Source organism: Phocoena phocoena, chromosome 14 (genome assembly GCF_963924675.1).
Source record: "Phocoena phocoena chromosome 14, mPhoPho1.1, whole genome shotgun sequence".
NCBI classification, from domain to species: Eukaryota; Metazoa; Chordata; class Mammalia; order Artiodactyla; family Phocoenidae; genus Phocoena; species Phocoena phocoena.
This window is the reverse complement of record NC_089232.1, coordinates 15003884-15030461: the sequence shown is the minus strand read 5'-3', so window position 1 is coordinate 15030461 and position 26578 is coordinate 15003884. Positions and strand designations below refer to the sequence as shown.

Here is a 26578-nt window from a genome sequence, read left to right as displayed (position 1 = left end):
GCAAATGGCATTATTTCATTCTTTTTTACGGCTGAGTAGTATTCCATTGTATATATGTACCACATCTTCTTTATCCATTCATTTGTCAATGGACATTTAGGTTGTTTTCATGTTTTGGCTCTTGTGAATAATGCTGCTATGAACATAGGGGTGCGTGTATCTTTTTGAATTATAGTTTTGTCTGGATATATGCCCAGGAGTGGGTTTGCTAGATCATACGGTAATTCTCTTTTCAGTTTTCTGAGGAACCTCCACACTGTTTTCCATAGTGGCTGCACCAACTTACACTCCCACCAACAGTGTAGGAGGGTTCCCTTGAGAAAATGTTATTTAAATAAAAGTATGTTCTAAAACTGAATTCTCATTATTTCTTCCTCACTTTCATAACTGCCTTTTAAATAATTAGCCAAAAATTGTTTAACCATTTTTTACTGTGGTAAAACACATGTAACATGAAATTTATCATTTTAACCAGTTTAAGTATATAGTTCAATGACATTCAGTAAGTTCACATTGTTGTTCAACCAAAAATGTTTAACTATAACACCGAGAACTAAACACTATCATTTCCAATGAGCACATTTTACCAACTATTATCTTCAATATAAAAAATAAAATTTCTGGGCTTCCCTGGTGGCGCAGTGGTTGAGAGTCCGCCTGCCGATGCAGGGGACACAGGTTCGTGCCCCAGTCCGGGAAGATCCCATATGCCACGGAGCTGCTGGGCCCGTGAGCCATGGCCGCTGAGCCTGTGCATCCAGAGCCTGTGATCCGCAACGGGAGAGGCCACAACAGTGAGAGGCCCGTGTACCGCAAAAAATAAATAAATAAATAAATAAAATAAAATTTCCTTGGTTTTGACCACTGCCATTATTTCTCTAATAAACTATGTGTGAAAAATTATTTTTTTGAGAATTTGGTTCTTCACTGTTCTGTCTCTTCTCACCATTACAGTACAAAGAGACCAACACTTTAATCAACACCATACTTGAGGTTCAGCCAAGGTCATCTTCTGGTGGAGAGGGAAAGAGCAATGATGACATTGTCCAAGAATTTGTTGCTTCTGTCCGGACCAGAGTTCCAGGTAGTAAGTAATTCCTAGCATACACGTACAATGAGACTTTTAGGAATAAACTCCGAAAGCTGAGTGATAGGCAGATGTCCAAATCTGCTTATTATGCAGATTTTTTCTTTACATAGAGAGCTCTTCTGATGTAGAGCTCTCCACTTATAGATGAGAAGCCTATAGCACCTTGACATCTTAACTGCCAGAAGCATGAGGAACAAGTTGGTTTCTAGCTTAATGTAACTTTAACCAGACTTTTTCCTGAGTTTTCTAACATCTCTAGACTTGTACTGTCCGAGACAGTAGCCGTTAGCCACATGTGGTTATTTAAACTTTAAATTAAATTTAAAATTCATTTTCTCAGTTGCACTAGCCACATTCTAAGTGCTGCCATACTGAACAATGCAAATGGAGAACATTTCCATCATCATAAAATATTCTATGGGACAGCCCTGCTCTGGAATCCATTTCATTTTTTTTTTTTTTTTCTCCAACAAGAGAGGTGGCTAGATTATTTCACTTTGTTTTCTGGTGAGTTAGGGAATCTTCCTGAATCATCACAGAGATCCACTTTCACACTTTTCTTAGAGTGACTGTAGATTTAGATGTCTTCATGTATTGTTCATGGTTGGAAATGTCATTATAGGGGGAAAAAAAGATGAGGCATAAAAAAAAAACTAGTGACTATAAAAGTAAACTGTGTTTCTGTCTCTATTCACAATACTCTGGCATCAAGTGTACGGGTTCCCCCCTACATTAAGCAGTTACTCTCTGGACACCAGCTGGGTGTCCTACAATTGAGTTATGACTTTATCCAGAGTGGGCACAGACCCCACGGTTTAAGGGCTCAGTCCCACAAGACTGTCCCCACTTCAGATGCCAACAGGTCCCCAGGGTGTGGCCTGTACTTCTGACCAACCAGCCATAAATCGAGGATTCCCACAACCCCCTTCTGGGGTTCAGTAATTTTCTAGAACAACTCACAGAACTCAGGGAAGTGGTTATTTACATTTACCAGATTACTTAATATGATATACTAAAGGATAAAGGTAAACAGCAAGATAAAGAAGTACATAAGGCAAGGTCCAGAAGAGTCCCAAGGGCAGGAGGTTTAGTCCCTCCTGGCACATGATGCATTCACCAACCCAGAAGCTCTCCAAACCCCTTCGGTTAGGTCTTTATGGAAGTTTCATTACGTAGACATGATTGATTAAATCATTGGCCTTTAGTGATTAACTTAACCTCCAGCCCCTCCCCTCTCCCAGGAGGTCAGAGAGTAGAGCTAGAAGTTCCAACTCTCTAACCACATGGTTATTTCCCCTGACAACCAGCCCCTCATCTTTAGGGGTGGTCCAAGAGTCATCTCATTAACATAAACTCAGGTGTGGTTGAAAGGGGCTTGTTATCAATAACAAAAGATGTTCCTTTCACCTTCATCACTCAGGAGCTATTTCAGGAGTTGGGGTCAGAAACCAACAATTATAGAAATGATGCTCCCATCACTCTTATCAATGAGGAAATTATAAGAGTTTTAGGAGCTCTGGCCAGAAGCTGGGGACAAAGACCAAAATACATATTTCTTACTACATCACAGTAACACAGACTAAGTCTTGCCAATACTATTAAGGCCCCTGGAAAAGAAAGGACGTGTGTGACCTCAGAAGTCAGTTATGTTCCTCCTAAAGCAGCCCCTCAGAAGACTCTCTTCTCGAGTGGAGAGTTATGTTGATATTGAAGCAACTGAGTTATTTTAGGAAGCATTTTTAATAAACATAAGATGGAGGACTGGGTGGAAAAAGGGATGAAGGTGGATGGATGGATGGATGGCTGGCTGGCTGGATGGATGGATAATGGATGGAAAGTTAGTATACTTGTTTCATAGAGTTCCATTGACACCTAGGAGGTTTTTCTCTCCACGCTTCATAGTTTGTACTTTTACTGTGAAATGATAAGCCATGCCATCTGCTGAGACTGAGGGGCAGGGGTGCAATTGGCTCAACAAGAGAACTGAGGTTCCGAATAGCCCAAGGGGACTGACAAAAGGAGAAGAGTGTAGGCATGTAACCGCAGCCCTGTGGGCCCAAGAGCTTGCACTTACCCACACTGCTGTGTGATTTTTCTACAGCAGCCAAAATGTGAGCGGTTAAGAGGAAATTGATGTACATATCTCAGAGCCACTTGTTTTCTCGCACTTCACTCATCTATGTAAGGAAAATGCAGTCCCTTCATTTTTTAGAGCTTATATGAGCCTCCACTGGGTGGATTGTAGGAAAAAAGAAGAGCACAATTTTCGATCCAGCTTGAAACATGGACCCATTTCACAATCCAGTCAGTCCCTTTGAACAACACTCAGTAACCCGGGATAAATGCTGTCTCTCTCCTCTCTCCGGGGGTGTCCTGCCCCCAACCCCTCCTCTCCTAGATGCAACACGGGTGTGTAGGGAAGAGCGAGGCTTACATATGCCGCATACACACAAGGCAGAGGAGATGACTCAGGACCCCTGGTACCTCTGGTCTCAGGGATGTCCCTTGTCTACCAGGTAGCACTTGCCACTGAAGTCCGAGCGGCCTGACTCCCGTTCAGCCTAGGCCCCAGGGACAAGAGAAGTTGGCTTTAAGAAAGGTTAAGATAAGTGCATTCCAATAGCAATGTGATAAGGAGAGAAATCAACAATAATTGATCTGATGAATCAGCCGTGTGTGTTTCAGAAACTCTGGAGATGGAGAACGCTTCCGAGAGCCTTTTCGTCAAGGATCCTCACGGACGCCTTAACTCCTTGACCACTGTTCTTGGACAGGAAGTGGACCGGTTTAACAATCTGCTGAGGCTAATACATGTATGCACGCTCACTGCCATCCCTGCTATTGGGTATCAAAGCTTTGTGCAGAGTGTATAACGATGTTAAGTTTCCATTCCCATCACTTCAACATTTCCATCTGGATATGCTAACAACCCTTCAAGCCCAACTTGTCTAAACCCGAATTCACCCTCCTCTAGTCTGTGTTCCCTATCTCTAATAATGGCCTAGTGACTATGTGGCATTACAAACCCTTCATTATCCTAACTTGCACCCTTAGAATTACCATTGACTCATTAGGAATTTGACCAGGGACCTAAGCACTCAGTTAAGAGAGACTCAGTGCTTGTTCCTGATGGCTAGTTTGCTTTTAATATCATAGTCTATATGAAGACTATGACAACCAGAGTTTCTTAAATTGGAGGCCACAAAACGCCTAAATTAGGATCCACTGTGCTGCAGGTTCAAATGTAGATTCCCTGATTCCACTTCAGACCTACGGAGTTAGGATTCCTTGAGGAATTCCTGGGGATATGAATTTTAAATAAACTCCCCCAGATGACGTCAGTGCAACTAAAATTTAAGAAGAACTATTTAGACCTTTGCCTTATGCTCAGGAATACTTTCTGAATGGCACTGACTTTGTAATGCTGGCTACAGGACTTCCTGTTGTCTCTGTGCATATAATAAGGGAAACTATCAGAGACCAAATATTGAACAGTAACAGGAAAAGATCTACTGCCAAGCAGGGAACCAAATACCTAGCACAGAATCAAGGCTGAGTGATAAGACTGGGAAGGGCAGCTAGGGTAGATCTTTTAAAGACCATCTCTTCCCTATTAGGAAAGGAAAGTCTCCAAATGTTTCTGGTCGTCTGGCAATACCCAGGCTTGTGAGTTAGGGGGCCACTGGGTCAGCTGAATACGTTACGTCATCACCTTGGGCCTATGGCATCTGGTTAGGTAAACCAGTGTCAGCAGGCCAGGTAGTCAGGTCAGAGCTTATTACCTTCTACATTGAATGAATCAGGGTAGAGATGAAGCTGCTGTGATAAAGATCCCCAAATACAGTGGCCAAAACAGGATAGAAATTCACCGCTCTCTCAGTCAAGAACCCAGACAAAGCTCTGTCTAGGACAGGTAGTTAATCTTGCTTTGTGAGCTCATCCAACGATCTCAGCTGGAGAGCTGGCTCTTCCAGTCTCAACAGGTAGCTTCCATCTCTGAGACTAAGGTGGCCATTCCAACTGTCCCCTTTTGCCAGCCACTGGGACAGGGGAAAGAGAGCTGAGGGAGAGCAGCTTCCTCGTAAAAATGTAACCCAGAAGTTGCATACATCATTTTTTCTTATATCCCTTTAGCCAAAGCTTGGTCACATGGCAACACCCCAGCTGCAAGGGTGGCTGGGAAATGTAGTCCCAATATGTGTATTGGATTGCTCTGTGCCCAGATAAAACTAGGAGGATACTGTTGTTCAGAGGAGGAAGAGGAGATGGCTGCTGCTCATCTCTGACATCTTCCACATCATGTACGGCCTTTCACCCACTTAAAGATGGACAAGTCCAAATGTCACTTCCTCATAAAGTCTTCCTGGAACACCAGCCCTTCCCTCCACCACCAGATGACAGGGACCCCTCCTCAGGGCTCCATCACTTGAGGTGTCTGTGTCCATCACTGTATTTGTGTACAATGTACCACCTTGTTTTGTAATTACTCCTCCATGAGTATGGCTCCCCCAGTAGACAATGAACTTGAAGAGAAGGAGACTAGTATATGAGTCATCTCTGTTTCCCCAGTGCCTGACACGTCCTAAATCTTCCATGAATATTTGAACATGCAAGTGAACGAATGTGGCTCTCAGGAACAAAGCGGTCACTTCTTCTGGTCAAACAATAGTGTCCACCACTAATGGCAGTACTCACCTAAAAACAAGTAGAAGAGAGAGGAGCCCTGGGAGAAGCAGCCTGCAAGGCAATCAGGAGTCATAGCCAAGCACTCCCATTGGAGGGAGGGGTGGTGGCCACCACTGTATGCTGGGCCTGCACCAGAGGTCTCCCTCATCCTGGCACCTGCCCTGTCCTGCCTTGCCCTGGCTCTGTCCCAGCCTCCCTTTCACCTCACCCAGCAAACAGCAAGGCCTCACAGTGGTAGTGATAAGAAAGGCCAGGGGAGGGCGGGAGCCTCAGGGGCCTCGGGCTGCCATCTTGGTGAGCTCACTCTCCTCCAGACGGTTACAGAACTGTGAGACAGGGCAAGTCCTGGGAGAGACAAGGCCGCTAGCCATAAGGGAGAACATTCTGACGTGCGCTCTTGCCGCTGGATATGACTACATGTTAGCTGCCTCCTCTGAGAGAACTGGCCGCAATGTGACCTCTGTCTACGCTGTTTTGGAAGGCACTAGCAGCCTGGCCCTTGCAGCTCGCTGACTTAAGTGTTCTCCATGAATCTTAGATAAGTCTTCTGCTACCTCTTTCCATTTTTGGTGTCTAAGATGGAGGGTTGTTTGGGCTCTGGCTGAGGCCCTTTTTCCTGAGCTCTGCTGCAAATGGTTCCTCAGATCCTACTTAACACTCCTCTCTTCTATCACTGCCTCTTGTGAAAAAGTTGGGAGGAGGGGGGTAACTCCATGAAGGAATGGAGGATGACTAGACCTGTTTTGTCACATGTCGCCCGTCTCTAGAACTATCTGCATGTGGTCCTAGGACTTAGTTTTTTAATCAACGTAAGTTTGGTCTCTAACATCTTCCTGTAATATCTTCCCCATGTATGGCAGTAGTTGTCACAAAACTGGAACCCATGAGAGCCATACAAATCTACATGGCCTGCCTTTACCTTTAGCCAGGTGGCGGATATAACCCTGTACTTCCCATGGCTGCTGTGGGTCCAGCATCTCCCAGGACTACTGCCGGCCTCTGTCTTTTTTTGAGATGAGGGGAGGATAAGGGACATACCTTTAGAAAGTGTTTCCAGGGGCTTCCCTGGTGGCGCAGTGGTTGAGAGTCCGCCTGCCGATGCAGGGGACACGGGTTCGTGCCCTGGTCCGGGAAGATCCCATATGCCATGGAGCGGCTGAGCCTGTGAGCCATGGCCGCTGAGCCTGCACGTCTGGAGCCTGTGCTCCGCAAGGGGAGAGGCCACAACAGTGAGAGACTCGCGTACTGCAAAAAAAAAAAAGTGTTTCCAGTATAAGGAGGCTCTCTGGAATCAGCTGAAAGATTGGTCTCATCTAAGAATCTCCCCTTTCTGCTATAACTGCTGGGGCCGCAGGCTCCCCCTTGGCAGAGTTAGAGGTACTTCCCACGTCCTCATCCCCCTGTCCATGGTTCCCAAATCACTAATCATTAGGCCCATTCTTCCTTTGGCCTGGATGAGAGCTGGATGATGGCTTTTCTCAACATACTTGGGGGCCATCTCTCCACCTTCCCTTCTTCACTTCACTGGATCCTGCTATTATGCCTGAATCACCTCCACTACAAGGTCTTACACCCCTCTGGTCACATGTAAAAAAAATGCATGAAAGATTGGAGCGTCTGGTCCAGCACATAGTTGACAGAGAGGATGGAACCCAGCAAGCAGGTCCTTAAGCGTAAGGCAACACCTGCTACCATGAACAAGTTTCATTCCCACCTGATAATTACATCTGTGAAGGGCACCAACCCCTTTTTATTCTTTCAGACCTCTCTAGATATGCTCAGCAAAGCCATTGCTGGATTGGTGGTGATGTCTGAAGAAATGGAAAAAGTGTATAACAGTTTCCTCAACAACCAGGTTCCCTCTCTGTGGTCCAACACAGCCTACCCATCCCTGAAGCCACTAGGATCGTGGGTCAAAGACCTTATTCTGAGGACTGCATTTGTGGACGTAAGAAAATTCACTTCTTTGGGGTCTGATGAATTTGATGACACGGTTTGCCCTCAAGTTCTTAGGAAGCCCTCGCTAACTGAAATATTGACAACCATCAAGGGATCATCTGAACCCAAAGAAACAGAAACTTCCAGAATAGCGTCAGTTTGAAAGTCTTATGCTGATTATAGTATAGTTTTCCCTAGACCCTTATCCCCACAGTCCATTTTAATTCCAGGCCATCCTTGGAGTTTCAGGTCTAGTTCATGAGACCTCACCATGAGGTACAGAACCAATCTAACATGGGTCCAAACGGTCAGGTGTGACCTTGCCGCCCTCTCCCCCTTCTAGAACTTCTGTAATAACCAGCTTCTGGGTTTATGGTCAGCCTGGTGGGTGAGGAAGGGGGACAGGGCAGGCAGTAAGAATAGGGCTGGTGATAACTCAGGACCAGTTTAGATTCTGGACACCCTCCAAAATACAACTTTGATTTAAAAGACAAATTCTATCTCAGAAAAAAAAAAAGTACATTATGGTGTAATGTTTCTCCTTCAGCTGTGGCTCAAAAGAGGACAGCCCAAGTCCTTCTGGATCTCCGGTTTCTTCTTTCCTCAAGGATTTCTAACAGGTACCAGTGCTTTCCCTAGAAAAATCCCATAGGAACGATCATTATGTGTGATGAGTTGTGCCGGGTTTCCAGGAACTTTGAAAATGGCATGGCTGCTGATGGCCTAACCAAGGGGTTGTTGATTATAAGGCAGCCGAACAAGGCCCTGCTCTTCCTCGCTTGCTGGGGTGGGGAAAGGATGGCAGAAATAGCAGATGTTCCCCCAGCAAACTAATGCCCACTCCTCTCAGGCTACCAGTGCAAATGCTGCTGCCCTGTGAATGCACACAGCTACCCCAAGTCCCCACGTAACCCATGCTCAAGGGCACTACCTGCTCTCCACCTTCTCTGGCCCCACCTCTGAGCAGCGTCCTTCCCTCTAAAAAATATTCTTACTATCCCTCCAGTGGCCCTCAGGGATTCTGCCCAGGACCCCAGAGGGGACCAAGGTCTCTGGGCTCCTAGATGCTAATGAGCCCAGCCCTTCATCTGTCTCATCCTGAGTCCCTTCTAAAGAGCCTACAGACAGCCCATACAAGACAAGCTACGCAAGATGCTAAAGGTGGGGAGATTGGGCTCTGAAACTGCCTCACGGGCTTGTCTCTCTCATTGGCAGAGCGGTGCACTTTAGGCTTGGCCTCCCCTCTCTTCCCAACCAGGACCAAAATTCGCACATGCTTTTGCTCCACCCCTCCCAACTAATTCAGAGTAAGATGTTAATGGTTGGGTCCTCTGGATGGAGAGGAAGCTCTCTAACGCCAGAGCATCCTGGTTGAGGCGGGTGGGGACCATGTTTGGGCAACAGTAACCCAGGTTTCTGGCTTTCATATTTACAGGAACTCTTCAAAATCATGCTCGGAAATATAATTTGCCTATAGATGAGCTGAGTTTCAAGTACAACATGACTCCTATCTATCGGGATCAAGCCACAGTTATAGATGCTGCCAAGTCAGTGCAGTTTGGACAAGAACTGCCTATGGACATGGAGGTATTGTCCCCCTGACAGTTGTTACAGCACAGCAGCTTCTGTCCCACTGTCATCCAGTATCTCAGGCAATCTCCCCTGCCCTACCCCCCCACTTTCCATTTGCAGGAGTGGGAGAGGGCAGGGTGGGACTCACAGCCCCAAGACAAGCTCCCCAATTAGCAGTGACCGGATGAGAACTGCCTAAATTAGTCTGACCTGTAAAAATATATTTTACAGCAATACTGTAGATACCTACAGTAACTTTCTCATTCGTGCCGAGGCAATATGGCAAGAGGTTAAAAACCAGAGTTTCAGCACTGGGCAGCCCTGAGTCAATTCTGACTTTCTCCCTCCCCAGTTGTGTCTGCAAGAGCAATTACTAACATGTCTGCACCTCAGTGTTCACATCTGCAAAATGGGGCTCATGCCACCAACCTCAGAGCTGTAGGGCAGTGTAACTGAAACTTCAGGTGTCATGTGACCAGCACATAGTGAACCCACAATAAATAACTGTTATCATAAGCTAAACTTATCTGCCTCGTTCACTCAGCTGCCTCCTAGCAGAATTGATATGCTAACTTCACATATCATGTAACTATAACTACATCACTTAGCCAATAGGAATGCATCAATACTAAGGAAGCAGTTCAGACTCTTTGCTTACGTAGTTTACTCCCTCTAGAGCAGAGGTTCTCAAAATGTGGTCCTCAGACCAGCAGCATCAGCATCACCTGGGCACTTATTAAAAATGAACTTATTTACAAAACAGAAATAGACTCACAGATGTAGAAAGCAAACTTATGGTTACTGAAGGGGGAAGGGGGGAGGGATAAATTAGGAGGTTGGGACTAACATATACACACTACTATATATAAAATAGATAACCAACAAGGACCTACTGTATAGCACAGGGAACTATACTAAATATTTTGTAACAACCTATAAGGGAAAAGAATCTGAAAAAGTATATATGTATGTGTATATATATATATATATAGACATAGACATATATATGTTAACTGAATCATTGCTGTATACCTGAAACTAACACAACTTTGTAAATCAACTATACTTCAATTTAAAAAAGAAAAAGAAATGTAAATTCCAAGGACTCATTCCAGATTGAATCAGAAACTGGGCTGGGACCCAGAAATCGATATTTTAACAAGTGGGTTCTTAGCCCACTTGAGTTTCAGAACCCCTACTCTAGAATATCTCAACCTCGACTGCAGGTTAGAATCACCTATGGAGCTTTAAAACCATCCTGATGCTCAGTCCACACCCAATTATGTCAAAATCACCCCAATTATATCAGTCATCATTATATTTTAAAGCTCCCCTGGCAATTCCAGTATATAGCCGGGGTGAGAGCCACCACTGCCAATCTGAGCTGCCCACTTTCAACGTGCTGAGATATTGATGGGGCAGGGAAACCTCTGCTTCAAAGCACCTGTCCACCCCAGTGGGCCTTATTAATGTAATTTTCTATGTGTGCTGTGAAATCAAAGATCTGCTCCAGATTGCTTTTGCCAAGAATGTGTTCACTAGCTGGTCAGTGTAGATGGGGTAAGTGGCTTTTACTAAACCTTCCTTAAAGTATCATGGTATTAGTAGGAATTGTTCCTGGGTAACTTAATCAGTATCCACCCACTCAGATCTGCTTGATCTAGTCTTTGCTCTGATTAGCAAAAACACACAAAGATGGGATTGGTCCCATATTCATGGATGACTCTATGAAATGCTGTAATACCCCATGCCTCTTAATTGCCTGTATCTTAAAATGACAATGAAAGAGCTTACCTCTTTAAGGGAATTTGTTTTAGCATCAAAATTTTTTTGATGCTAAAGTATTTGCATGCAAAAGTAGGGGGAAATCAACTGAAAGATGCACTCCTTGTTATTTTGAGACCCTTCTTAGCCAGGAGAGCATCGGAGGCCCAGGTCAGGACTAATTGAGGCTGCAGGAGGGCAGGACAACACCCACATAAAAGCCCTCATCCAGTCCGTCCTGGATGCTGGCCCTGCTCTGTGCCCGGCACGCTCTATCTGCCACATAGACTGACTCTGACGGACAGATGTTTACAGTGACCACCGGGGCCTCCGTCCCTCCAGCCTGCCCCAGTCTACACACATCTCCACGTGGGTCATGTGCAGTGAACCACAGTGATGCCTGGGAATGCCGCCTGCCTTCTGTGGAGACTGCAAACTGTATAGTCAGCCCATCTCCTGGTCCTCCCAGCAAACGTCTGCAAGACACAGCAGGAGACTGTTGGACGACTTGAGTTCTGTTACAAACAGCAGGGTCACTGTCAGCCCATTGCCGCCTTTGTGCCATTTAGGAAAAGGCACTCGCTCTGTGTGTGTGCCGACGGCTCCTACACACAGCTTGGCAAGTGGATGGCAGGATGGTTTCAGCCTCTACTCAGGCAAACCTGCACAAGCATACAGAGCAGCCCCCAAAACAGGAAGGCCTTGCTCTACCTCGCTGCACGCGAGGGACAAACTACAGGACGCTAGGTAGTAGAGTCCAACCAAAAAGCACTTACCATCCTTTTATTCACTATAAAACACATCCCTTATGACCACACAGCTTGGTCCTCTGCCTGCAGGTGTGAAGCTCCAGTTATCCAAAGGTCTAGGGCCCCAGAACTGGCCAAGTTCACTCAATATTTGAGGAAGGATACACAGAAGCCCACAACTGGAAGAAATTGTATACCAGTGGTGACATCTAATCACAGGACATTGAGGGACAGGGTCTCTGTCTCTGTCTCTCTTTCTCCTGCAAAATTTCTTTTTTTTTTTTTAATTTATTTATTTTTGGCTGCATCAGGTCTAAGTTGCTGCGTGCGGGATTTCTCTAGTTGTGGCGAGCAGGGGCTACTTTTCATTGCAGCGCGTGTGCTTCTCATTGCAGTGGCTTCTCTTGTTGCGGAGCATGGGCTCTAGGCACGCGGGCTTCAGTACTTGTGGCACACGGGCTCAGTAGTTGTGGCACGCAGGCTTAGTTGCTCCAAGGCATGTGGGATCTTCCCGGAGCAGGGATCGAGCCCATGTCCCCTGCATTGGCAGGCAGATTCTTAACCACTGCCCCACCAGGGAAGTCCCGCTTCCTGCAAAATTTACCTTAAAAAGCTTTCCATAGGCACTCTGCAAACATTATTGCCAATATATAACCTATCTTCTGGAACGGCACCCAGATCTTTGAAAGGCCTTGCTAAAAATAACAGATGATAATCACAGCCCTCTTGTCCATCCACTTCCCATGAGAAGGGGAAAATCCTAACGTCATGATATCAGAGTCTGAAGCCCATCAGTGGGTTTCCCAGGGGTACCCCCTAGCGGACAGCCTGTGGGAGTGTGAAAAGTATGAGATTTGGTGACAAACTGAGAAGCAAATTATTTCACCTTCTGGAGCCTTGGCATTCTCCTCTCCAAAATGTGAGTGATAAGAGAATCTCTGGATTGGTTCTTAGAACTGAGTGAGGTTGTAGGACTAGGAGGTGGCCCACAAAACTGACCCCTTCTCCTCTTCTCACCTATGAACTTCTGCATGTCTTTCAGTTGCCCTCTCCTGAGGATGGTGTTCTTGTCCATGGGATATTCATGGATGCTTCTCGATGGGACAATAAGGAGATGGTGATAGAAGACGCACTGCCCGGACAGATGAATCCAATGCTGCCTGTGGTGCACTTTGAACCTCAACAAAATTACGAGCCAAACCCAACACTCTACCACTCCCCACTTTACAAGACAGGGGCCCGGGCAGGGACACTCTCAACCACAGGTGAGGATGTGCTAAGATCAGTATAATGACCGAATGCAAACTACAATCATCAAAGTCCAAATGCTGAACTGTAATGTACAAAGGGTGATCTTGGGCCAATTAGCCAGGCTTAAAACAAGACCACTTATAACACACAAATTTATAGATGCGGTAAATTCTACTTGTCTTAATGCTGAGTGTAGATTAATATTATAAAGCCAATGCTTGCTTCTATTAGTCTGATGAGTAGAAAATAGGTTATTTTGTGTGTGTCTTTCAACTTATTTATTTATTTTGGTTGTGCCGGGTCTTAGTTGTGGCCAGCGGGCTCCCATTTGCGGCATGCACGTGGGATCTAGTTCCCCGACCGGGGATCGAAACCGCATCCCCTTCACTGGAAGGTGAATTCTAAACCACTGCGCCACCAGGGAAGTCCCAGAAAGTAGTTTATTGAGCAGTGTCTTCTAATTGAAAAATGATGGACTGAGTAGACACATCTATCTCTGACCAAATCCATTGAGACAGCGTAGAAAAGAGATTTTAAAACAAATAAGTGGAATGCCATGCTACAAAAAGAGAAATCTTAGTAGACCTGAAACTGAGATACAGCCCTGAAAAAAAGGAACCAGATAAAAAGAAAGCAATATCAACAGATAAGCTGAAGAACTGAATGCAGACAGCTAGAGAGTGAGACAAGAGAATGCACTGAGGAAATCCCTCAAAAGACAGCACAATGCAATTTTTTTAAGTGACACTGTGGAAGGAGTTAAAATCACCAACATTTGTCTAGTAGGCAATCTGGAAGGAGAAAGGAGAAAAAAATGGAAGAGCAGTAATATTTGAAAAACTGGCTGATAATTTCCCAGAACCGAAGAAACAGTTGAGTCCTCAGATTGAGAGATCTCACAAAGTGGTAGGGGTAATTTTTTAAAATATACAACGAACAAATAAACAAATTTTAAAAGAAACCTAGATATATCAGAGTGATACCTAAGACCATCAGAAATAAAGAAAATTCTCAAAGAGGTGAAATGCATTAATATACTGGAACTAAAATTCCAGAAAATGAGAATCAGATTGACTTCAGACATGTCTCATTATCCACAGTGCATATAAAAATAGAGAAACTTCTTCAAAGGGCTGAGGAAAAACAACTCTGAACCAGAACTGCAAGTGCAACCAAATAATCATCTGAACGAAAAGTTGTAATAAAGACCGTCTTGGACATTACAGAGGCTCTAAAATAATCACCACTGATCCTCTATTTAAAACACACACACACACACGGTTAAATCTTTAATAGTTTAACCATAAAAATGAATTTATAATAACTTGGAACTAAATTTCGAGATGACAGAAATACGGGAGAGGAGCCAGGAAGAAATAACTAAAAAATCTTTCTCATTTGAATGGAGAATATAGATACTGATGATATTTATTTTTCTAATAAAATATTCAGTTAAAGGGTGTTCTCTAAGGGTAATGTACAGAATAGAACTAAAATAGACATTCGTGTCACATGACCTCCCACTCCTATGACAAACCTAAAAAAGTGTTCAAAGGTATTTTTTGAATTAATAATGGTATTTACAAGTTTTTGTAGGGACATGTACTTTTTTTTTTTTTTTTTTTTTGCAGTACGCGGGCCTTTCACTGTTGTGGCCTCTCCCGTTGCGGAGCACAGGCTCCGGACACGCAGGCTCAGTGGCCATGGCTCACGGGCCCAGCCGCTCCGCGGCATGTGGGATCTTCCCAGACCGGGGCACGAACCCGTGTCCCCTGCATCGGCAGGCGGACTCTCAACCACTGTGCCACCAGGGAAGCCCTTGCCCATTTTTTAATAGAGTCATTTTTCTTCTTATTATTGGCTAAAATTCCAACAGGAACTCTGTGGTTTTCAGGAAAAGGAACAAAGAAAAGGTAGTAATTAAAATGACAATGCACTGGCACAAGATACTATAAACAGATCCAATGTACTGGAGAGAGAGCCCGGAAACGCACTGTGCATATATGGGAACTTGACCTATAATACCAGCATCATTTAAAATTGATCAGGAAGATGGAAATTATTCCACAAATGATGCTGGGACAATTGGTTATACCAAACTTAGATCCTTATCTCCTACCACATACAACAATTAAATCACAGATGGACTCTATAGACTTAATCATCACTAAAATGTAAAATTATTAACCTTAATGAAATAATGGCTCTAAGTAATAATTATCAGCTGCTGCTGACATTCCAACAAAGAAAGACAACCAGACACAAGGCGTTTCCTGATGGAAGTGCACACCACCTAGGAAGTATTCTTGCCCAAAAAACTCAACCCTGAATGTGATCACACCTCTAGATCTAACCACCCTTGCAGGAATAGAGGAACACGTGTAAAGTCACCACAGGGATGCTGTCAACAAGAGCCAGACTCTGGGAAACCTCACAGGAGAAAATAGCCTGGTTGTTTCAACAAATATATTACAAGGGGGTGGCAAAAGGAACAGAGCGGAACCTACCAGTTGAAAGAGATTTAAACAACACATCACTGTTGCAAGGTATGGACCTTGTTTGAATTTCAATTCAAACTAATGGTTACTATACATATACATTCTGCATATGTACTAAAAAATGTCATTTGAGCACCTGCCAAGGCACCATGCAGGGAACGACATACAAAGATAAGGAAAGGGGAGATGTAGGCATTCTCTGCTGGGGACACCACCACCTGCCCCGACTTCCACACAGATGGGGTTTGCTGTGAAGGCCAGAAACAGCAACTCCCATCCTGAGGGCAGGGTCCTCTTCTCAACCTGGTCCTGGCCCCCCTCACCCAGGCACACAGTGAAGAAACGGTAAAAGTGCCCTCTTCAGATGTCCCAGAGCTGAGGGACATACCTGTGACTGCACTTAGTCATCTCAGGACCCCAGTGCCTACCTACTGGGTGGAACAAAGGATGGATGGATGGATGGACAAGCAGATGGACAAACGGATGGATGCCCAACCTACCAACTGTATCCCCTGAATCCCATTAAAACTCAGGCCTCAATCCTAGTCCAATGCTCCCTGAAACAAACTGCAGAGAACTTGAAACATAGTTTATAAGGTTATACAAGGTCTAAGCTGGACAGGTCCTAAAGGATCATTTGTTCTAACATCTTCATTTTATAAAGCATAAAACTGAAATCTGTAGAGGACTATTTGCCCTTCTTCTTTAGAGGCAAAGTCAGGTCTGGAGCCCAGGTGTCTAAACTCCCAGTACAGTGGTTTTTGTATTAAGGGGTTATTCTTTAAAGTAACAACCCTTTTTTCCCTGTATTCTTAACTAGGTCATTCAACCAACTTTGTGGTGACCATCCTCTTACCCTCCAAGCGGTCCAAACATTACTGGATTGCCAAGGGATCGGCTTTGCTCTGCCAACTAAATGAGTGAAAAGGTGCCACCTCTGTGCTTAAAAAGAACCAGGCCAGAGATCTTTCCTGATGGGGGAGAAAAGTCTGCGTAATTTATATGCGAGCGAAACAGGTTTACTTCTGATCTGGCTTAAAGGTAGCAAGTGTGGCTTTTATTTCTTTTATAACCTAAAATAAAGTGTTTTGTTTCTCTTACTGGTGGTAATTCAAGCTCTGATGTGAAAGCAGTGAGTTCAGTGCTCACCTCTTAAGCCTGCTCCCCCTCCCCCATGCAGGAGGCAGCTTCCCATCAGTAAGGGGGGTGGCTGGGACGGGGGTGGGGGGGTGGGGGGGGTGTCTGGGACGGGGCGGGGAGGGGACTGGGGCGGGGGGGGAGGGGCGGCGAGTCAGACCTCAGTACTTCCTCATCCACATGGGCTTCCTTCCTCTTCACGCTAATGTGAAAGGCCCACTGTACACGTCAGTCTCGTGGCCCTAGGTTCTTCCATGTCTAGACCAGATTAAGGCTCAGGGCCCAACACATGAGATCTGGGCCCATGGTGCCATTCCCCCATGCTGTGGGGCTGGATTACAATCCTCAGAAGAGCCTGCGGTCTTTCACGATAGTGCAGGTCGCTCCCACTCAAGTGCAGAGGAATTTTCCGCTTTGGGGTAAAACTGTATGAAAACTGGCCAAGTCGCCCTCCAGGTGCATCGGCGCCCCTGCCACCTCCAAAGCGGGGCTGAGATGGAGCAGCCACTGTGGTTTGCAAACCATTTTGCATCAGCCCTGCCAACCGGGTCTGTTGCTTCCTCGGCCCGGATATGAGCCAAGAAACTGGGTACCACGCAGCTCGGATGTGGGCCTCTGGAGAAAGCCACGCCCCCTGCTTACAGGAAGAACAGGGTCAGCCACAGCAATCCTGTAGACTCAAGCCGCTGCGAAGCAGGGAGCACCACTTCTATTAGGCATCAGAGGGAAGAGGTGCCTCCTAAGCCACGGGAGTGGCTACAGCTGCAGAAGTCAGAGGGTTGACATTAGGCACCGCAGCCGCTGTAATCCGAGGTCAGAGAGCTGCAGGAAGCTGTGCCAGCCTCATGCAGAGCCTGGCCACCACACAAGCTTGTGTCTGCTGGAGCCTGCACATAACTGCCACTTACGACCAAAGAAAAAGGTCTTCTGCCCCTTTCACCTTCCAAATCTCACTAAGTGTGTCTCATTAGAAGACTCTCGATCATAGCAGCAAGGGAATCTCGGAAAGTTTAGCCCTCCTACCCCTGCAATACAGGGGACACAGAATGGAGCAAAGGTGGTGAACATGGATCCTGAGTGCCATCACATCACTCAGTGGGACTCAAAGATCTCCTTGGCCCTGGAAATGACCAAGAATGAACCCACAAGAAAGTCTCTGGAAAAAGGAAGGGAAGGCCACAGAACTATAAGCCCAGGCAATCAAGGTACCTGAAACCAGATACTTATTGGCCCCATCCAAGTCCTGGGCAGACCCTCTGGGTTTCTGTGAGCTGCTCAGAGGCCCAGGAGAACCAAAAGGAAACTCTGCCACAGGCGGGAGACCCTGGTCTGTAACCATGGTGGCCGCAGGGGGAGGGGGAGGGGGAGGGGGGGCGGGTATCAGCTGGGCAGGGCTGAAAGTTCCCATTTCAGACTCAACTAGGGAAATTCTATCTTTAATCATTTTATATACAGATTCTTCATAAGACTTTATTTGGAAAACACAAAGACATATAAATAATAAGTAACACACAGGACAGGGACGGGGAGAGAGGTTGAAACCCATTTTCTTGTACAACACCCCTGACAAAGCCTACCTATCCACCAGTCTTCAGCGTGTGGATGAGACACCCTCACACACTGTACATAATGAAAGCACTTGTCAGAGTGCAGGACCCACACTAGTCACCAGACCTTGAATAGAGAGGAGCAGAACAGAAGGTCCACAGCCTACTGACTCTGTTGCTTCCAGAACCAGGAGAGGATGGGGAGAAGAGCAGCAGGAAGGAGGAAAGGGGCAGGGTCCACGGCTGCAGGCAGGCCCAGGAGTGGGGCCAGGAGTGCAGCAGGGATAGTATTCAGAGCATGTGAGCAAAAAGAGTTGTTTGCTTGGTATACACATTGTGGCAAAAAATCTACACAAAAAAAAGTATTTAATAATTTTCTTACAATTAATTATTTTCATACAGCTCATTATGTTACAAAACTATACACCTCCCCCAAGCATTGCTGGATAACCCAAAGTCATTCCTTGGAAAAAGAAGAATCAACGTTGGCTTTTTAATTTTGAGTCTCTTCTCCTGGGTTGGGCCTATCAGGGCCAGAGCACAGTGTGGAGTACAAAATGGCTGTCCTTCAAGTCCGAGGCGTCAGGTCTTGGCTTCTCTGGTCATTACAGGAGGGTTGTCTCTGTTTGGAAAGCCAGCACCAGCACCCATAACATAGGTGTCCAGACAGACAGGCAGGCACTGCTGACCACCATCTGGCTGTGGGGAGACTGCCCAGGGCGAGGGAGCCGCAGCTCTGCGGAGATGCACCTGTCCAGAACGGGGACCTGGAGCTGTGGGATCCCAGCATTTGGAGGCAAAGAGAAAGACACAGTCTCAGGGCACAGCAAGAGCCACTGGATACTCCGAGACCCCTAAAGGCCTGCACAGCTCCTTCTCACCTCTCTCCTCCAAAGACAGGAATGTATCTTAGTACGTTAACAGATTTCCTACGTCTTGGCCCTCATGACTACTGCTACAACAAAACCAAATGATACAGGCACGAAGACTAGCACACTGAACAACTCTCCCCCAGCTATTTGCTTCTTGGTTCAAGGATTATTAAAATTAGTTTGCTCAGACTTGCTAATTATCAGCCTCTGGGCAATGTCAAGCAGGGACCCTCCTCCCTGACCACACAGAGCGGCACCGCCAAGCCAGGAGGATTCCTCTCCGGGTCTCTGGCTCTCTCCCCTACCCCAGCTTGGGTGTCATGTGAATACCACGCAGCCTTCCCAGGTCAAGCCAGAACAAGCGCAGGCTCACCTGGTCCTTTCAGCTCAGCTCTGGTGTAAAGTGCCCAATCCCTGCATGGCCACCTTGAAAGGAAATGGCCCAGACTGAGAAGGTACTAAACAGGTCAGTGTATTCCTCCATCAGTGAAGGATGGTTGAGGAGCCTCCCCGTGTCAGGCACCATGGGGCACATGGACACCAAAAGGATCTGTCCCTGCTCTCCAGGTCACATCTGGCTGCCAGCTTCTGTCCATTTAAAAATGCAAACCCCACAGCACACGGGATGCCTGCCTCAAACCTTTCAGTGGCACCCTACTTCTCTCAGGCATGAGATTCCCACAGTCATTCCATCCAATTTACCTTCTAGACCTACCTCACCCCTCTTCCCACTGACCTCCCAGGCTCCAGCCAGAATTACTTCATCTTGGTTCCTTTAACATGATCACTCTCTCCACATCAGGCTTTTGCACTGTTCCCCTTGCTGGGAACTCCCTCCCCTCCCTGTTCAGTTGTTTACACATTCATTCAACATTCATTATTAAGCACCTATGCAGGTATCAGATGCCTGCATCTCCTGATCCAGACTCAGAAGCTCTCTTCATTGGGCTCCACTTTGTCAGGTTTCTAGTCAGCAGCAACCAAAAGGTCGCTTCCTCCAGGAGGCCCTTCCTGACACCCGCCACCCTAAGTTAGGTAGTAATGTCCAACACACAAACACACACACGCACGTCCCCGCAGCCCCCTGCACTCCCCTTGTGAATAATCAACTCAAAATCCAGCTTCCTCCCCAGACTGTGAGTTCCATGAAGGCAGGGCCAGTATCGGTCTGGTTCACCCCCAAAGCCACAGCACCAACACAACAGCGGGCACGTAGGAAGAACTCAAAAAGTCTGGTATAAATTGAACTGTAGCCTGGATCCCAGGCCTCTCTGGTGTAGTTCTTCCAGCAGAAACCAGGCTGGGTCCCCATCTTTGGCTCCTCTACTGACCTCTGATCCACCCACTGGGCATCTCTGCAAGCGCACATTCTGTGGTCACCATGCTCCCTGCAAAACGTAGGGGCTGAACAAGCCCATTCCTACAGAGGTGCTTCCAGCTCCGGAAAGCTATGAGCGTCTCCCTGATCTGCGGTGGAGAAAGGGCTGGGAAATCAAGTTCTTCGCAACCTTTATTCCAGCCTCATACTAGTTTTAACAGACCCACCCATGCCCCCCGCCCCATCTGTTCGTTAACAGAGATAAATATGGGGTCCTGGCCCCGGCCCTGGCTTGAAGCAGTTACTTTTAATCTGGATTCACCTCCACCAGAGTGGACAGAAGACCACTGTCCAGGCCATGAGGAACGAGAAAGGTTGCACCGTGATGGTGGGGCCACTCACCCCCTACCACAGCCTTGAACTTCCGCCCCTGAAGCAGTGAGACCCGCCTTCCTGGGCTGCCGCCCACCCGCACTTCCGGGGTGAGGACTTACCGGGCGAAAGGCTCGTGGCTGGCCCAGCCCGGCCCAGCCACCTTACCTCTCCTCCAGTCGGACCCACAGGTCGCTGAACTGCCGGAGCTGCTGCCTCCGCTGCGGCCGCCTCTGCTTCTTCCGGAACTTTCGTCGTGCCTCGCCCAGCAGGTAGGAACTTCTGGGCAGAGGCTGGTGGAGCGGCAACAGTGGGGGCCCGGCAGACCCAGCTTCCGGTACCTGAGCTTCCGGGGCGGGCGCTTCCGGAGCCAAGACGGCCTAGAGGGCGGGCTGTGACAACGGGTTTCTGGTCTATTCTCTGTAAACAGAGGAGGAAGGAAGAGGAATTGAAGGAAGGTCCCCCAGCATCATGCCCTCCCCCGCCTTTAAGGCTCGGGACCTCACAAAAGGCGGATAATGTGAAAGTTCAAGACGGATGGGGAGGCAGGGGTCTCAAAACCACCTCGAAAAGTGATCACTTTGACGCCTTTGTTTCTCCCTGACACACCTTCATTGTACTCTCTCCAAATCCCCTAGCTCTGGGGAAGAAATAAAAGATTCTTTCTTAACCGCTTATAATTACCGCACTTGCCAAACAACGGGTCACCACTACCTAGAAAGTCACTGAAGATTACGGCGTTTTAAGAGGAGTGAAAAATGTTTAAATGCTCTTTACTTAGAACAATTGAAGTGGCCCTTAACCCTGTTCCTCCCTCCTGTATCCCTATAAGGCCTCTGCTCAGAAAGAGGCTCTTCAACAGCCACAGCAACCTGCCCAGATCCCTCAAGGATTATCACATGGCTGCCGAGAAGGGGAAGAAGAAAGGAGGTATCTCCACAGCCAGTGCCCTCGTTATGTCCTCACCCACTCCTTCACTATAGGCATCTCCCTGGCTCTGGGCCCAGAGTCCCTCGCCCCTTCTTCTCCCTGAACAGGAGCTCCTTTAGGGACCTCATGCTCTCTCATGACCTCACCCAGGAGCACCGTAGAGAAAGAAGTGCACCACTGAAAACTCTTAGACGCTACCTTCACAGAACACAGTCAGGACAGCTGCTGCAGCCATCCCCAGGATCGTGGGAGAGGGTGAACCCAGGCCTTTGCACTGGATCTCACAGACTCTGATGGAATTAAGGGTAGGGGCACTGAATAGATCCCTGGCAGAGAAAACTACATGAACAGAGAGAAAGGGGCTGGAAAGCTAAAACTGGGAGAAGAAAGGGCAGAAAGAAAAGGGCTGTGCAGGCGAGGAGTCCGAATTGTATCCTGACTCTGACGAGCTGTGTCACCTTTGGTTTCTTCATCAGTAAAGGAGAAGAAACCCCCACCCCACAGGCTGGTGTTGAGGGTTAACTGAGAGTCGGTGTGAACCAAGTTACCACCTGACAATTGATCAATAAACGTTCCTTCCTCCCCAGGGAAGTGTGAGCAGCCCAGTAAATGACAGGACTGGTTCTCAGCCTTCATTGTGTGTCAGAATCTCACGGAGAGATTTTTTAAATATTGACTCCTGACCTCTCCTCCCCCAGGGGCAGGTGTCAGGGTTAGAGGCAGATTTAAGGAGTCTGAGAACAACCAGCAACACACACACACACACCCATCCACACTCCCAAGCGGGGCCCTCTCTGGCAACCCCAAAGATAGTGTGATAAACCCCAGCCGTGACAGTCAGCCTGGGGCCAGGGGCTGAGAAGTGATCAGAGGGCCCAGCCCACCCTGCTTTCCAAGAGCACACAGTCCAGTGGGTGAGGAAAGATCCACAGACCCTCTCCCCCAAACAAGCAGAGAATCCCTAAGGGCGGGGCTCTCCCCCCAGAGCTGAAGGAGAACGGGAGGGAGAGATGGATGGAGATCTGCAGCAGGACTTTCTCAGTCAGGGGAAGAGTGGAGGGAGACTGCAGACAGTGGAGAGGAAGAGCATTAGCAAAAGTGGAGAGGCAGCGGCAAGGACAAAAGGTTTTCTGATATCAGAGGTGGATCCGTGCTGGGAAAAGGTGGGGTCTGCGTGCCGAGGCATCATCGTGAAGAAACTGGACTTTGGAAGAGGACAACAAGAAACCCTGAAGGTTTCTGAGTCAGGGACACTTGCAAGATTAGTCCCACAGAAAGGTGGAGAAGGGACCAGAGGGTGATGACCTTAGGAACAAAGGGGGCAAATCTGAGAGAGATTTTAATGGAAGAAGCCAGAGGCCTGGTGAAGGTGGAAAATGAGAAGAAGCCTTAGGTGAGGGCTTTTGTAAACTAGAAAGTACTGTGTGAAGAACAACTGTTACTGATAAACGGAGTGCAAGATATGGAGAGAGGTGGGGGATGAGATAAGCCCAGGATGTAGTCAAGTTTTCCAGAGAATCATGGCTCTTTGGGATGGAAATCAGGCTCCCAAGAAGGAACCTCTGGAGTGACGGGATAGAGGAGGACCTGGCCTGAGACAACATGAGGTGAAGGTGGGTCTTCCGAGGAGAAAGAGGGCACCCGGAGACCTGGAGAAGGGAGCCATCGGGCAGGCACCACAGCTGGACCCCGTCTCCGTCCCCTCAGCAGAGGGCACGTATTTTCCTCCTGGAGTCCTCGCGCCGCAGCTGAGGGCTCTGCCAGGAGGGGGCGCTGGTGACCACGATCTGGAGGGAGTGGGAGAGGAATGGAAGGTGGGCTAAACCGTGTTCACTCAAAATTCACATGCTGGCGCTCTAACCCCCAGTACCTCAGAATGTGGCTGTATTTGGAGACAAGACTTTTAAAGAGGTGATTAAGTTAAAATGAGGCCTTTAGGTTGGGCCCTAATCCAGTCTGACTGGTGTCCTTAGAAGAGGAAGTGTGGACACACAGAGACACCAGAGTTGTGCGCACACCAAGGAGAGGCCACACGGGACAGTGAAAAGGCCACCTGCAAGCCAAAGAGAGAGGCCTCAGGAGAAACCAAACCTGCCGACACCTTGATCTTGGTGTCTAGCCTCCAGAACCATGAGAAAATAAATTTCTATTGTTAAAGCCACCCAGTCTGTGGTATTTTATTAGGGCAGCCCAGACTGGTACAAGGTGGGTAGGAAGGGCCACCTTGTGCCTACTAGGACTGGACACGGGGCAGAGACTAGCAGGGAGGCCAGCATGGGGCGGCAGGATTGATGAGGGTGGGAGATCCTGGCCTCCTGAATTCTTTACAGAAGGGGCCACAGGGCAGGAGGGTCACTCTGCATAAAAATGAGAAGTAAACAGACCTGGGGGTAGGAAATAGCTCAGAGAAAGAGAAGGGGCTTTGCTTCTGCCCCGGAGATGGGTCTGACAGGCACTCCCAGCTTCTCCAGCCCCCCTGACCTTACATTATGACTGATTCCACCACCTGCCTCCCTAAAACCTCCCAAGGGCCCAGGTCAAAGGCACTGAGCGTTAAGCCAAATCACCCCTCCTGGGCCCCAGGACCAAAGAGCATCCTCCCCTTACCTTCCTTTCGGCCCCAAGCACTGCTGAGGAAAGGCCAGTGTGGCCTCTACTGCCCAAAGTGCCTGGCCGGCCAACCCAAGCCTGACACAGTCCAGCCACGAGGGGACGCCAGCTGAGCTGGGGACCGAGTGGCCACTTGGTGTCCGTGCTGGGGCCCTCGGAGCCTCTCAGGACACAGCCCACCCTGGCGCCCAAGCAGCCTGTGCGGCTCTCAGCTCCCCTAACTGCTTCCTGACCGGGATAGAAGCACAGGAAGGTTACTTGTTGATGGGTCGTCCAGCGGGGGCGTGTTCTACCTCATAGCCTTCGCACCACAGAACATCAAGAACTGTGTTGTTGCCCATGAAATGCCCTGCAGTAAGAAAAATGATCAGAAATGTGGCAGCTCTCGTGACCCCCAAACACACACCCCAGAACCAAGAAATAACCCTGCCAACCCCGTCCCTTCTAACCAGCCCAGTACAGTTCAGAAAGCTTCTGCAAGGGGGCCTCTCAACAGCTCTGCCAGGATAAGCCGCGTTTCAGAGATAAGGACTCAGGATCAGAACCATGCGGTGAGCTGCCTCGAGTCACACAGCTAAGAGGACACCAAGTCCCAACCTTCCACCTCTAGATCCAGAGCTGACAGTCCTGACCATTCTCGTTCATGTAAACCAAGCACCTCTGAGACCCCAGGCCCCTTCTGTCCTATGTCTACTTAAAAATGCACAATAAAACCCTCCTTTTAGCAGAAGCCACCAGAGCTGGAAACCTCAACCTGAATTTTATTTCACTTTTTTCTTTTTCAATAAAAAGCAGGAAAGATCAACCAGATAAGCTTACAGTGGCATCGTAAAATAAGTATCTTAAAAGGGTAGATCCTGGGATTCATCTTCTTTCATTTCAGGTTTTGATGCTCAGAACTGACATGATCCTCTGGGGTCACAAGGCCCCTTTCTGTGACAGTTGGCATGTTAATGTCCTCAATGGCTAATTAAATTGTAGCGCTCCATCCTCTGATCCAGCAGAACAGATGCATCATTATTATCTCCATTTGAAAATGGAAAACAGGTAAAGTAGGCTCAGGACTTCACACACAAAAGAAGCAGCAGAACAGAATCTAAACCCAGGCAGCTTGGCCCCAGAGTCTATGCAATGCTGACAACCGAATACTCAAGAGGCAGAGACCAGGAAAGCAAATTAAGGTCCATCCAAACTCTCCCTTGTCCTGACTCCACAGCACTAAGAAGCAGAGGGAACTTAGAGAGCAGCCTCTGGGAGCCTGGGGAGCCCGAGGGTGGTGTTTGGGGCAGAAGGTACTGAGCTCTACTGCATTCTTGGGTCCAACCGTAGAGTTTAGGACCCCAAGACTGATGAAGGGCAACTGACTCAGATGAAAGGGACGTTGGCAAGGCCCAGATTAGCCCCGGTGCAGAAGCACAGCAAACTCATGTATAGAGTATGCCTGGACTCGGCGCCGGGGGAGGAGACTGAGCTTGCAGAGTGTTGCGGCGATGGCTTCCACTCTCCCAGCCGTTACCAAGTCCATGTGACAGGGAGTAAACACATTAATAAAGATAGTTAACATTTCCTGAGCATTACGAGGTGCAGGGCACTGTTCTCAGTGCTTTACGTGTCATTCAGCCTCCCCGCAACAACAACCCTATAAGGTAGGTGTATTATTACCCCCATTTTACAGATGACGAAGAGGCACAGGTGGTGCCCAGGTGGTCTGGCTCCAGCGTCCATGCTCTCAACCAATTAGGAATGAAAACAGGATTTGTCGAGCGAATGAACAGCCCCTATTAGCAAGCTTTATCATTAAGGACCAAGCTATTCTGTGTGACTTCAATTTCCTCCTACTCCAAAGGTGAGCTCCATTTCTCATCTTTAAATTTCATCTGCATATCCCCGTGACAGACGTCACTGTTGCAGTTTAAACCTCTGGAGCTTTCAGTTTGGGGAGATCCTCACTTTACAATCAAAAGTGTGCTAACCACACAGCATTTTAAATTTCTCACTGCCAAGGCTAAGAGTTTGGGAGCAATTTCTGAATTTCTGTGGTTCCCTCTGGTCAACTCAGCCTTCAGAAGGCACCAGAAGAAATAGACTCATGAGGTGGAGAAAGCAGCCCCACGAAGATAACTGCACCGTGGTGGCTATGCAGGACACTCCTGATACCCAGAGTGCCCAGGGGCTGTGAGGTCTCTATCCAGAGCTGCAGCCGTATGAAGAACCATGACTGAGAATCAGGCAAGCCCAGGTGTC

General features: G+C 47.7%; 2 protein-coding genes across 2 annotated transcripts in view; one reads left to right on the top strand and one right to left on the bottom strand.

Moving 5' to 3' along the window:
* DNAH6 (dynein axonemal heavy chain 6) overlaps positions 1-16472 on the top strand; it is a 299272-nt gene extending 282800 nt beyond the window's left edge. Inside the window, exons 70-76 of the mRNA XM_065890616.1 lie at positions 955-1084; positions 3776-3903; positions 7539-7724; positions 8262-8334; positions 9150-9301; positions 12842-13064; positions 16369-16472. Of these exons, the coding sequence (XP_065746688.1) occupies positions 955-1084; positions 3776-3903; positions 7539-7724; positions 8262-8334; positions 9150-9301; positions 12842-13064; positions 16369-16472 (996 nt within the window). The remainder of the gene's footprint in view (positions 1-954; positions 1085-3775; positions 3904-7538; positions 7725-8261; positions 8335-9149; positions 9302-12841; positions 13065-16368) is intronic.
* Positions 16473-18837: 2365 nt separating this feature from the next.
* Positions 18838-26578, bottom strand: part of TRABD2A (TraB domain containing 2A) — a 58826-nt gene continuing 51085 nt past the window's right edge. The window contains 3 exon segments of the mRNA XM_065891550.1: positions 18838-19021; positions 20963-21214; positions 24593-24683. Of these exon segments, the coding sequence (XP_065747622.1) occupies positions 18838-19021; positions 20963-21214; positions 24593-24683 (527 nt within the window).